The 14,167-nt window shown below is 40.5% G+C and overlaps 1 protein-coding gene across 6 annotated transcripts in view; it reads left to right on the forward strand.

Moving 5' to 3' along the window:
- Nucleotides 1-14,167, forward strand: part of GATB (glutamyl-tRNA amidotransferase subunit B) — a 44,764-nt gene that overhangs the window by 8,061 nt on the left and 22,536 nt on the right. For 5 of the 6 annotated variants that reach the window (XR_015699666.1, XM_087736438.1, XM_087736440.1 and 2 more), the window contains exons 3-5: nt 7,503-7,616; nt 10,713-10,911; nt 11,894-12,016. Coding sequence is in view for 5 of the 6 variants with exons in the window: in XM_087736438.1 (XP_087592564.1) it covers nt 7,503-7,616; nt 10,713-10,911; nt 11,894-12,016 (436 nt within the window). In the remaining variant the exon portion in view is untranslated. The remainder of the gene's footprint in view (nt 1-7,502; nt 7,617-10,712; nt 10,912-11,893; nt 12,017-14,167) is intronic. The other variant, XM_087736439.1, reaches the window with a different exon arrangement.

Here is a 14,167-nt window from a genome sequence, read left to right on the forward strand (position 1 = left end):
CTATTTCAGTAGATCCGTCAATGGATCAGTGATGTTATCTATGTATTTTCTCTTATCTCCTTTTGTGTTGGGTTTTTTTTTATTGCTTTACCATTTGCTTTATACAGATATTTTTCTACTTCTTAGTGAGGAGCAGGAGTTTGCAGTATCTTGTTTCCTTTCTTTCACACAGTTCTGTTACTGCAGTTATTGCGCCATCTTTGATACTTTTGGACAGCACAACCATTACATGACAAGTAGACAGATCAGTGTCCCCCCTTTTTGGATTCAGTCTGAAATTGCTGCTGAAACGCACACTAGCTTTTTGCAGTAGTTTTTCTCAGTGGGCTGGGAATTTCATTTTAAGTTCAAACCGTGAGTGGCTTTTTTGGAACAAATTTCTATTACTTCTGTTATCAGTCACTATATATGCTCTGGCATCCTGAATTGTTTGATTTAATTTTCTCTCAGTATGTAGACAAACAGTCTGGTTCCAGGTGACTCCCTTTGAGGAAATCCAAGGTAATACATTGTATATATGTGTATGGAAGCAGTGCTCTGTTAAGCAAAAGTTTCTGTAACAATGGTGGTTCTACCAATTTCTTAGCGTTTTAACTTTGCAAACTGACATCTTGCTTCTTCATTCTTCTTAACAATTTTTTCTTTGAAGAGTTTTTCCATTGAAAGGCGTTTAGGAAACATTGTCCAACAGTAATGACAGATAATTGTAGGCTGGGACTTTGTTCTCATCATGGTTAGCTGTCTGATGTGTAATGTTGCGTAACTGTCAGGTTTATGTATTTTGTTTGAAACTTATCTTGGTGCAATTAGGCTGTAATTGGTTCCTGGGGTAAAATTAGTTTCTTTCTTTGTGTTCTCTCTGATTATCAGCCACCTTGCCATTCTATACAGAAACGCTAGTTTTGCGATTCACTGCCAGGTTCAGCCAAATTTGCCTCAAAAAATTTTAGGTTTGTAGAGGTTTTTGTGAATATATTAGCAAACGCATGAACAAGAAATCAGTGATTGAGTCTCTTCTCCCCACTGATCTCAGCTTTATTTGGGCTGCTGCTATTCAGATATTTGTGACACTGTATACTCAATTTGGGATGTTTGATGAAATGGGGAGAAGATGGGGGGGAATCATGGAGGCGAGAGTGTTGAGGTCACTGCTTAGGTAAAAGAAACTAGGACAATTATGTATAGGAAATTAGTCTTCGTTGGTTCTGCTGTTCCAGAACAACTTTGTTAAAAACAAAGAATTTTAGTTTGCTTTCTTAATATCTTTTTGCAAGACTCATTGCATTGTGTCGCCCATTGTTTTCCTGAATTAGTATATTCTTTTCTCTGTGTGTGATAGCCCATTTCTGGTTTACTCTCAATTTGGATGTTGCGCTCTTAAGAGATGTGGGTCAGCCTGGAGGGAAAGATGGCTACCTCTTTGGGGAGCAAATAAGCATGTTTCAGGAGATGGCAAATGGCAGAAGAAGGGATGAGGGAGTCAGAGCAAAGGGCTGGAAGTTTTCAGTGTTTATTTAGTGTGGGCTCTCAGACACACAAAGATTGCAAGAAGGAGCAGAGGGCAGATAGCCAAGACTTAGAAATGTTAGATGACAGTCAGTGTATATCAAAGGTCAGAATTTGTTACAACTCGGAAAACCACAGAGCTGGCCCTCACCAAGCCTACAAGCAAAGGACCATCTGCAAGGATAAACAGGGCAGGGGTTGGTTTATAAACTCTATTCTGTCCTAAGTGCTCTGAATTTTCTCTATTTAACAAGTTAGTTATATTGAAGAAGGCAGATGGTATTAATGTTTAAAAGCCTTTTTTAGCCTTTTTATTTTAGCTCAGTGTAGGAAAAAAGGTCTCAGAAGGTCCACCTCAAAGCTGTGGTTGACTTTGGATTTGATCATGTTCTGTAACTTAGGTTTTAGCCGTTGCTCAGTCCCCTACCTCCAGAAGCAGTGAAGTGTTTTCAGTGGATCTTACTGTATTTAACTTGGCCCGGATCAGATAGCATTAGCAATGGTTTAAATTTCAGCTGGCGTAAGAGAGGGAGCATCCTTATGACAGGTCAAAAAAAGCCATGTGGCAGACACAGAAGACTGTGCTTTCACCAGGGATGGCATGGATGTTAGAGAGATACTGGACTTCTTGATGGGAACACCATAGAAACAGTGTCTGATTATGGATATCATGAACCATTGTATGACCATTGTGTTGTTCTGTCTTCCCTGTGGGTTCTCCTGCTTGGAACGGGTTCTGCATGGGCGAAGTTTATTTGGTTTTAGCTGCTGCTGATGGGATGTGAGACACGAAGATCACTGGTTTGGGGCAGTGCCACTGGGTTGGCTGCTTCCCTACCACCCCAGAAAACAGATTTATTCCACTGAGACCATTGAGCACTTTGCCCATGCAGTGGTCTGAATGGATTTTTCCTTCTGTGTTTTTTTTAGCAAGCCCTGTGTCAAAGGGCTAAGAAACGCAGAAGTTGGTCAGTATTTAAATAGCTTTGTATCTATTTGTATCTTTCTGTTTTTCTTACTCCCAGGGGTCAGCATATCTCCCTACTGCTGCTGGATTTTTCTGGTCGTCACTAGTGCTGGAAGATGCTTCCTCCAGTTCTAAGCCTTGTGATATGAGCTCTCAGACTAGCTCTTCAGCTTTGAGAGAGTGTGCCCTCTTATTCTTTGAGTACACATAAAGTAATGTACTTGGGAGCTGGGTACTTTTTAAAAAGTCAGAGTTGCCTGGTTTTAAGATACGACTTGAATGAGTGTGTGTTGCATCACTGTAAGCTGATTTTGCCACCAGACAAGGTTAGGAATAATAATATGTTTTGTATAGCAGCATATATCTTCGGTACCAGACTGCAGAAAGATAAAGTTACAAAATATATTAAGGTATATTTAATGCCCCTCCCAGACATTCCTTTGCTGCTTCAGCTTCTCAGTTGCCATTTTGTTCTCTTTTCTTAAGCTGGAATCTCTTTCTATTAATCTAAGATCTTACTTTAAAATGTTTGATGCTTCTTCCCCTACTCTCTTGCCCCTTTCCTTAGGGATAAGAACAAAATTCTCATATTAAAGCAGGAAATATGCTGTGAAGTATATGGACTGAAATGCAGAAGACCCTAAACTGAAGCTGGCCTTCTTTTTAAATTTCCCCTGCAGTTAGAGACCTCAGGTTTTGGAACATGCAGGCTCTTTGCAGACCAAACAAATGACAAGACTTAGGTTGGCTTGTTTTTTAAATTTTTACTGTATGCTTAGAGGGATGGGGTCTGATTGTAGACCTGTTGAAATAAATGGCTCATTTGGGAAATGGTTAGCTCTGCATTTATTGTAATGTACATTCTGTACATGCATAGCTACAAGACAGTTACGTCCTTCTGTGTGTGTGGGAGGATGCCAAGGAAGAACGCTGCGTTGAAGTACTCATCTGCAGTGTCAGACTGAACAGTCGCAATTACAGTTGGACTAAGTAGATACAAGAGTAGTTTATTTTGAAGTTTAACTTATGATAGCACTTCAAAGAACGATATATTGGAGCAAGTTGGTAGTTTTAATGCAGCAAGAATAGTAAGACTGAATATATCCATTAGTGGAAGCAAATAACAATCAGAGTGATATGAAATGGGAGTACTGGGAAATATGATTAGATATATCTGTAGAGGTTTCTAAAGATTACTGCCTGGTCTACAGAGAGCTGGCTAAGTACATTGCACTACTTCCTCCTTCCAGCTGTTATTTTGAATGAAAAGGAGGTAAAATTAAATGTTTTTTAGATAAACAGTCCTGTAGTTGTCTGATTAATGCTGATTTCTTCATGATTATAAGTAGGAATTAAGGTCTTAAGATAGCAAAAGAGAATGAAATCTACTTTATTAAAATGTGTGACCTAGAATCAAAAACTTTTAAAATTTCCAAGGAATTACTTTGATTTTACTGTGTTTAGTACAAGGAATACTTTGTTAAATAACTTAGGCTTCCTGGGTGCCACTGTTATGGCAAAGATTACTTTTGTTTGTTTGTTTGTTTGTTTTTTAAAGATAGCAAAAATAAACTTCTTCCAGGAGAGAGACCTAGATGTTTCTTCTTTTTTTTCCTCACCTACCCTATATAATACTCATTAGCAAAGCAAGAAGCTGCATACCTACTCTCTTTAAAATGTAAAAATGATCATTTACTAAATATAGAAACATATGTCTTCACCTAAAAGGGGGCCAGCTTTCTTTAATGTGTTAATATAAGGACTAAACCTGCTGTTAAAGAAAAAACTGTTAAAAAATTGCTTTTGGTGGGAATTTATGCCGTTGAAGGTATTGTGTATAGTTTTGTATAGCTATTGAATAGTCTTGTATTTAAAACCAAGGTCTTGACTAAACTGACCCTGCAAATAAAGATGATAAATTTTTAAAAGGAGTCTTTCCACTTGTGAAGTAGATGTAAAGAATAGGCGAGTATCAGAAAAAGAGAGATCTTGGTTGGATTGTTCTTTCATTCCTTTAGCGCTCAGTTACCATGGTGCTCTAGCAGGATAGCGTAGCTACAAGGGAAATGGTGCTGGTGTTGCGATGCCATTGTTAAGGTTTTTCATGAGTTTCCAATACAAACAATTTGCATTTCCTTTTTGTGATAGCTCTCTAGGAATTTCTTTAAATAAATACCTAGGAGAGATGCTTCCATATTAGAAGACCAGAAATATTTAAGAAGCCTTTATAGGCTCTTCTGTTTTGTCCATAGTTATTGCAGGAACTACATAGCTTGCTTTCAAGGCCAGCACTTTGCTAACATACCAGACTGGCAGCTTGTCAGTTCAAGCCAGTAATTTAAATCTTTGGTGCTAGTCAAAGCTGTCAACTTAATAACAGCTTACTGCATAAACAAGCTTGGGGGACTTATTCTAGGTCATTAGTATGGGAAGTTTTACATACCGAATTGATGTTTATCACTGTGCAGTATTTGAAAAGCTAGGTTTGTTTGAAGGAAAAGTAGTAGTTTGCTTAAACAACTCTGCGTTCTGCACACAGCCTTGATCACTGGCCTGGGTAGCAGTAGTCGCTTCAGAAACGGAGCAATATTAAATAGATAAGTTTTGATTTTTGAGGAAGTAGAGGGTCACCTGATTTTTTTTTTCCGAGTCAAACAGGGCAGAGGAAGCAGACTGGTGTGGTAGACATCTCAGCATGCCATAGTGGGAAAGATCTGCTTTGCAATGCCTTCTTGTCACCACAGAGGTATCAATAAAGAAGCAGTACAGGAAGTGGCACTAGTGAATGAGTAATGGTGCATATCCAGTGATTTGGCTAGTATGACCCAGTACGCTGGGGACACATACACATTACAGTCATCTAAATACTACTTAGCAAATAATCAATACTTCGCATTTCTATGCCAGTTTTTTCCCAGAGCCACCAAAAGAAACCTCAAAACAGTGTTATCCCTTAGGGCAATGAGTAAGATACGCTCTGCCTTGTTTGAAGCAAAAATTGAAGAGCAAGTGGTCAAAGGCAGTAGTTGTGGTATAATCACGAGCTAAACTCCACTTGTGTTTGAAGAATGTGCTATGAGGCTCTAACTGACTGCAACTCGGGAGTTAGGTTTTATCTCGTTCTCCAGTTACAATCAGTCACAACCCCTGCACCATCTGGAAATGCAGCAAGACACCAGTTCACTACTTTGGTGCAGTGGTGTTTTGAGTCTACCCAGTCCTTACGGAGCCTTAATGGTTTCTGGTGACCAGTTGTTAAAGGGCTGACTGCCATTGTCCTCCCTAATTTGTAAAGCTGAACGGGATCATGCCATAAGGCTTCAGTAGGAGGAAATTTTGCCTGTGTATTTAGAAATATTATGATATTTTAAACATTGAACAATTGGACTAGCACTGTTACAAGCTTCCTTAAACAGTAAAAAAAAGTATCTGTACTGTCTGAAAGCATTCAATTGTTGAAGACAGGAGCATCTACTATATAATGAACTGCAGGTATGATACTAAAATAAATTAATATTTTCTAGTTACCAATTTTACTTTAGATTACAGTCAGGACTAATTGCGTTCATTTTGCTGTGGATCAGTATTTCAAAGGAAAATTGTTCTTCCCTTTTTCTCATTTAAAATTTGCTTTATGTATCTTTTAAGTTTTTTAATAAATAAAATATGCCCGAACAGATGTGTTCTAGTTAGCCATATATAGCTACACTAAAGATCTGAAAGTTCCCTCGTTAAATGTCTTAAATATTTAATTTCTTGTCTGTATAAGCGATTTTTAAGTTTCTGTTACGTGAAGAGTTTCTCATATTTTGTCTTATTATTTTGATTTTTGAAATATTAGATGAGTAAAGCAAAGAGATTCCTTTTCCAGCTGAAGACATGGGATGATGGGAAATGTACAGCTGCTTAATCTGTTTTCAGAAATCAGGCTGGAGAAAATAAAAAGTAAATACTGTCAAGCCTTTTATGTTCTGGTCAATGCAGATGAAGTCATCTAGATTCTTTTACATAATGCGCCCCTTTAATGATCCTGCTGGAAATTGACTTCTTGGCAGCTGTACAGTGCAGAATAAGATGGATAAAGTTCTGTTCCTCTTGCAAAATACTGTAAGTGTGAGCATGTCAGAGTTGTACCAAGACAAATTCAGTTGTTTTTTCTTTTCAGTTTTATCCATTTGATGTTAGTTAAACCAACTGTTAAATTAATGAGAGCACATTTGAAAAAAACATAACTTTGAAACATGCTCGTTAGTACTTTTTGGAGTGGAATTTTCTTTTTCCTCTGGATCCTGACCCTGCTGAGGAGATAAAAGGGTATAGCACTGACAGTGATGGGTCCATGGTGAGAAACTGCGTTTAACTCCTTTATCTCTTCATGAAGGCCTTGCTGGGTCTTCAGATAATGTGGCGTTCTACAAGAACCTTAATCCCACAGGTTACCTGGGTACTGGAAATGCATCTATACTTGTAGCCATGGGATCAATTGATGTCTCTTTGGTTCTGTTTTAGCAAAGCACATAAGTGTGCTTAATTTTATCCTGGTTAAGCAAAGCATTGTAATCTATGTGTAGATACTCATGAATTCACTGTGGTTCTGTGGTTACACATGTTCTGAAGTGTTTTACTGAAATGCACTGCAGTCCTTAGTGCAAATCCCCTGTGTTTCCAGTTCCCAGTATGAGTTGACAGCTGGTTACAAGTCAATTGTCATTTGCTATGATTTGTCTTTTGAATCTTGGAGGGTGCAAGAGTACTGGTTGTTGGCAAAAGTAGAAAGCCAGAACAGTGCACGCCTCCTTATGTGGCATGACAAAACGACTGAATGGCTTGTTTTTTCATCTTAAAGCTCTGCAGATTTGTAGCTACCACGACTTTAATGATGAATAAGAACTACCCACACAAGGAAAGAGAGATAATGGTGGCTGAAGGCAAACAAAATTGAATATATGCTCCATATAAGGCAGCGTGTGGGAGACACATTTGTTACGTACTGAGTATCTGAGCAAAACCATGTGTCATGTTTCCTTAGGTTCTCAACAGGAGATGTGTAGAAGCAGCAGTGATGACAGGCCTGGCACTCAACTGCAGCATAAACAAGAAGTCCTTGTTTGACAGAAAACACTATTTCTATGCAGATCTGCCTGTAAGTATGCAGTATAGCTGGTCGCTTTACGACTGTAGGAAAGGACAAGTCTGGAGTACGGGTGGCAGTAGGGGATGAGTGAAGAGATGCTTTTTCTGGTTTCAGTCAGTGTTCTGCTCATCCCACCAGGATGCTGCGCTGTGCCCTGATGAATAGACAGCTGTACCCTGGTGCTCACTGATTGAATATGATTGCTCTGATTGCTGACTCCTTGCTTAGCTGCACGATTCCGGTAGCTTAGTGTAATTGAATTGGGAGCTGGAGCTGCTTTGCCCCTTAAGTTCTCCGTTCCTGGTGTTTAGTACTAATTGTCTGTTAGGGTAAAAGCAGCCTGATAATAGACCTTCATTTAAAGTGAATATATAACAAACACAGGTTCCAGTGGTATAAACATAATAGTGTCTTTTTTGTGTGTGCTTAGGGACCTAAAAATATTTAATTTCCCTTTAAAACTTTCTCAGTCAGTAGTTCCAATAAATTAAAAAAAAAAAAAAGAGAAACTGAGTGTTTGCGGTGTGGTTTGTTGGTAGCTTTCATATTTGGTAGAAGGTGTCACTAGAAGTCAAATGCATTTTGCCACACTTGATATGGATGTAGAAATATTGAAATCATTTAAGAACCTGACTTCTGTCATTGAAACAGGATGCAGCAGTGTTTGAGCCTTTTTCTCTATTTTAATGAAATTAAACCTTTCTAACTTTAAACATGGTTTTTTTTTTCTGTCAGCTTATTTGTTCTGAATGTTCATTTTAACACTAAGCTGTCAAAGGGATGACCCTAGTTTTACTTCCTCTGATTTTGGGTTGAAGATCTGATGACTGCATTAAAAGAAAAAAATCTGTTTCTGTTTTATCTGAGAAAGATCAGGCGTGTTAGCTTATCCTCTCTTTAGGTGGGGTGTCCCGGACATCCAGAGAAGCAGAGTGGGAGATTTCTCAGGTCCCAAATTAAAGTGTAGAGCTGCTCTATTATTAACCAGACTACTTACTCTGCCACTCTTTTGTTCAGGCATTGGAAATATTTTGAAGTTACACAAAACATATTCAAATACAATTGCTTCCCACCTTAGAGAATTACGTTATAGTTGTCCGCTGGAGACCTGGATCTCAGAAGAGATTTCTGGTCTGTTTTCTTCTAGGTTGGGAACTTGTGGCTCTTCTGTGAAGCTGATGTAATTACTAGTTTGGTTTCTGGGGATAACTTTGCTAATATTTGTGAGCCATTAAGAGGCCCTTTTGTTGGGGGCTCTGTAGTGAGCTACCGGGAATGTGAAACACAAACTTAGCAGTTTGAATTGCCAATACTTTTTTTTTACTTGTAAAACTACCTTAAAGCCCATTTCCTGAAGGAGAAAAAAGTGAAATAGCAGGAAATAAACTTGACTTTCAAAATTCCTCTACACGTCATAAAGAAACACCAAAAACATCACAGACTTGTTTGCAAGCCACCTTTGGTGTTTCTGCTGTTAAACGAAAAACAGTCTCTCATCTTCTTGTGATGTCTGCTGCTATCAGCCTACTGCGTAGAAGCTATATGGAAGAATGTTGTTATAGGAAAGAAACCACATCGATGTGTTCAGAGGAGAAGAGTGAGATGGAAGAAGGTGTGTACAACACTAAGTGGGCAGACATGAGTTACAGGATCCTCTGGTCAGATAAGCATGGAAATTTGGTCAGGGCAATGCTGACACATTTTATTAGCTTGAAACATGTAATTCTGGCTTTCTGCTGGCTGACTTCTGCAGTTCAAGCACTGACAATAAATGGCCCAACCTTCATTTCATAGTGAAACAGTCTAGTCAGGAACTCAGTAATAAGATGCAGAGTTTAGGCTAATGAGCTGTATAGAACAGATAAAATAAATCCAGCTCTTAGGGTCATTTGACAATGGGATTATTGTTACTCCTGAAAATGGGGCTTTGGATGGGAAGTAGGATTCTTGTTATTTATTGTCACTCACTATTTCAGGCTTTAAAAAAATCATTTTAATGAGAAGTTTTAGGAGATGGGAAGAGCTGTGTGATTAGCATAGGCTGCATAGAGTCAGTTATTTTATTTTTCTTATAGTGATTATGGCTAGAAGGTCATGCACTTTATTGCATATATAAATTGAGCTGTTCACAGGGCCAGACCATTGTTCTCCATTCCCATGCACTGTCACCATCTCTACATTTTAGAGGAAGCTCGTCCTCCTGCAAAATATGCAAATGCTCCTCCCCATTCATTAAAATCTGTCAGGCTTTTTTTTTAATTCTCACCACTGGGAGCATGAGCAGGCTAGGAAGGAGGAAAGAGATGGGGACCCTACGTCAACAGAGGAATTGATTCACTTCTGTGTTTTTACATCATTGCAGTTATTCCAATACCTTGTCACTGGCAGCCCCTTCTCTGGCTAGCAGTTTTCCCTTTGAGTGGAGTCCCAGGCATGAGGTAGCATTTATCAGCTGTGTGCCTTACATGGGGTTGCAGTGTCTATCTTTTAAGTTGCTACATTAATGAAATTGAACTTTCTCATTTTCTTGATTTCCACACTCCCCCCCCTTCCCTCTCCCTCTCCTCCCCTCTAATGAGTAAAGTTCTAAACAGGCAGAGAGAGATATTCAGCCTGATGGGAAGATGAGTGATAGTCCCAGCTTGGGGATGGAGGTACGGTAACTGGCTTCAGACGAGATTCAACATGATCACGGAACCACAGGCGTGGAAGAACATCTTCTAGTCCATTTCCTGCCCCAAGGGAGTATCAGTGAAATTTATGTCATCCTTGGCAAGTGGTTGTGCAGTTGATTACTGATTATTTCAGCATTAGTATAGTATCTTATACTTGCCTGTATTGAGGAGTGCTCTTATTTTTTCCAGACTGCCAGCTTCTCACAGTTATGTCGAATTCTAGACCCATCTTCTAGCTTGCTTCCTTTCCAGCTAAGCCAAATAACTTCTGAATTTACATGTGCATGTGTTCTATCCTCTTATATAGGTCACTGTGGAAGATGTTGCATTTTCAGTTTTGTTCTTAGTCTATAATATTTGCACTTGGCCATGCTGCTGCTTTCTGAAAAGTGAATGTTTTATTTGAGTATAAATCTAATTTTGTTGACAGGCTGGCTATCAAATCACTCAGCAACGAGTTCCTATTGCAGTGAATGGAAGTCTGTCATACAGTCTCTGCATAGACAACAAAATGAGCCAGATGGTGACCAAAACTGTGAGGATTAAACAAATTCAGTTGGAGCAAGACAGTGGAAAGAGTCTCCACGATGACACAAGGAGCCAGACTCTCGTTGACTTGAATAGGGCTGGTAGGCTTGGATTATTTTCCTATTTTTCTCCTCCTTTCTGTGTAAGATGAGTCTTGAAAGGTAAATGGGTGACAGGGAACAGGTGGAAAATAAAAACAGCCCGATGTCTCTCTCCTTGAAAATAAAAATTCATAAAAATGACCATTACACTTGAAGCAGGGGAATACTTTAACTTTTTAATGGTCAGTGGACCTTTCCCATTGCTTTGGTTGATGGCAGTTGGCAATAGCAAGTTAGAAATCTGTTGGCTCCAGTTTGCTCAAAACTGTATGTGTCAGTCACAAACAGCCACTCAACTATTTAAGCTCTTGCCACTGTATGCCTTGTTGTTTAAAAAAAATAAAATATCACAGACCTAGTGAATCAAGTTTGTGTATAGAAGGAGCAGCTGTTGGAATTTGTCAGTGCATGAGTCAGATGTTTCTTTTAATTATTAGCTTTGAAAAAATGTAGATTTTATTTTTAAACTTCGAAATTGTAAACGGAGTGAACAAATTAGCATACACCATGGGCAGCAACCTGGATGGCCAAGCCTAACTGGGACACAGTGTTCCGGTGTCCATTGAAGTTAACGGCTGTGGCTGCTCATATTCTTTGAAAGCTGGATCCTGAAGCTAAAAACTAGACTACATCTGTTTACAGTTCTGTCTGTTCCAAAATTAGTTCAAGATAATTGAATCTGGAATCAGATTGACTTTAAATGGGAGTTCTTCTAGAGAAAGACAGAAGAGGAAACTGTCCTTCTAATCTGCACGTCATGAAAGGGTGGAGGATTGTCTGCCGTTTGTCTGTTCCTTTAAAAAAACAGGAAAAGTTTCTGTGGCAATCTGCAGCCAGGCCCATAGTGACAGTTACTAAATAATACATGGGGGTTTATTTTTTTCAAAAAAAGCCCAAGTGCTTTCATGTGTTTAGCCAGTCGCACTCTAATATGCCAAGATCAAAAGCTATTGTTGAAATCTCCTGTCTCTTTCCCTGATAGGAGTCGGCCTCATGGAGGTTGTTATGGAGCCTGATATGTGCTGTGGGGAAGAAGCAGCTGCAGCAGTCAGAGAGCTTCAGCTCATTCTTCAAACGCTTGGGAGCAGCCAGGCAGTCATGGCAGGTACAGAAGGGGGAAGGGCATGTTCCCTTGTCACCAGTAATTCTCTGCATTTGCAGGAGTTTTGCAGCTTCTGGTTATTTTGCTCTGTGGTTGCTTATAAAGCATAGCCTTTTCTAGCTGTTGTTTTTACAATCCTCAGAGCCTGTCCTAATGTCTGTCGTGCTTCAGGTGTCCTTATGGGCCTGCCTTCATCTGCAGAGCTTTGCAGTGCTAGATTTTATATTGCCTCACACAATAATTTTACAGGATAAACCTAGGCAGGAAGGCATGTCCCCAGGGTTCTTGTGATGTTTCTCCTTGTCTGTCCTCATCTTTCTTGCTACAGCACTGCAGCACAGAAGATCTGTAGTAAGGATTAGTTGTAGAATATGGAAGTTATGGGACAAAGTAGTTGTGCTAGTTTTGGCTGGGGTAGAGTTAATTTTCTTTACAGTTGCTAGTAGGGGGCTATGTTTTAGATTTGTACTGGAAACACTGTTGATAACACAGGGATGTTTTCATTACTGCTGAGCAGCGCTTACACAGAGTCAAGGCCTTTTCTGCTTCTCATCCCACCCCACCAGCGAGCAGGCTGGGGGTGCACAAGAAGTTGGGAAGGGACACAGCCGGGACAGCTGACCCCAGCTGACCAAAGGGATATTCCACACCACATGACATCATGCTCAGCATATAAAGCTGAGGGAAGGAGGAGGAAGGGGGTGATGTTTGGCATGATGGCATTTGTCTTCCCAAGTAACCGTTATGTGTGATGGAGCCCTGCTTTCCTGGAGATGGCTGAACACCTGCCTGCCGATGGGAAGGAGTGAATTAATTTCTTGTTTTGCTTTGCTTGCATGCGTGGCTTTTGCTTTACCTATTAAACTGTCTTCATCTCAACCCACGGGTTTTCTCACTTCTACTCTTCCAATTCTGTCCCCCATCCCACCTGGGGCAAATGAGCAAGTGGCTGTGCAGTGCTTCATTGCCAACTGGGGTTAAACCACAACAGTCCTTTTTGGTGCCCAGTGTGGAGCCTCTCCAGCACACATCACCTCCTCCTCTGGTGATATTCTGAAATCTTTGCCTTCTGGCCAGTCCATGATCACTTCCAAGATTCCTGGGCAACTGGGGTTTCCTGTTCAAGCCTGTTGTGTGATTAGTGCGACCCACTTACTCCACCTAGCATCAGTTGCATGATGTGGAGAGGGGACCCTCCCTTTGAACATCCAGCCCAGCACCAGCAGTCGGGGTGCCAGGAGGAGCTGTGCTTCAGTACCAGCCACTTCCGAAGCAGCTCGAACCCCTTCATATGCTGCCAATATCTCTTCCTCAGTTGGAGTATAGCGGCCTTGGATCTATGTATCCCCAACTCTAAAACCTTAGGGGTCAACCTCGAGTCTCCCCTGGTGCTTTCTGCCAGAGGCTCCAGGTGGGGCTGTTCTCCCTGGCTGTGGTGTAGAGCACATTTTTTACATCTTGTCCTGCCCAGACTGGCCCAAAGGCTGCTGCATGAACCATCTCCTGTTTAATTTGTTCAAAGGCTTGTCGTTGCTCAGGGCCCCATTTGAAATTGTTCTTCTTCCAGGTCACTTGATAGAGAGGGCTTGCAATCAGGCTGTAATTTGGAATATGCATTCTCCAAAAACCCACAACACCTAAGAAAGCTTCTGTTTCCTTTTTGCTAGTTGGTGGAGACATAGCTGATATCTTCTTGATCACATCCACTGGAATCTGATGACGTCCATCTTGCCATTTTATTCCTAAAAACTGGATCTCCTGTGCAGGTCCCTTGACTTTGTTTTATGGCAAAACCGGCCTTCAGAAGGATTTGGAGTATTTTCTTCCCTTTCTCAAAACCTTTTTCTGCTGTGTTGCCCCATATGACAATGTCATCAATGTATGGCAGCTGTGCTGGAGCCTCACCCTGTTCCAGTGCAGTCTGGATCAGTCCATGGCAAATGGTGGGGCTGTGTTTCGACCCCTGGGGCAGTCGGTTCGAGGTGTACTGGAGGCCCCTACAAGTGAAAGCAAACTGTGGTCTGCAGTCTGCCGCCAAAAGGATTGAGCAAAACGCATTAGCGATATCAATTGCGGCATACCACTTGACTGCCTTTGACTCCGGTTCGTATTGAAGTTCTAACATGTCCGGCACAGTAGCACTCAGCGGCGATG

Source organism: Nipponia nippon, unplaced genomic scaffold (assembly GCF_047370975.1).
Source record: "Nipponia nippon isolate SJK-2023a ecotype South Korea unplaced genomic scaffold, ASM4737097v1 scaffold_6, whole genome shotgun sequence".
NCBI classification, from domain to species: Eukaryota; Metazoa; Chordata; class Aves; order Pelecaniformes; family Threskiornithidae; genus Nipponia; species Nipponia nippon.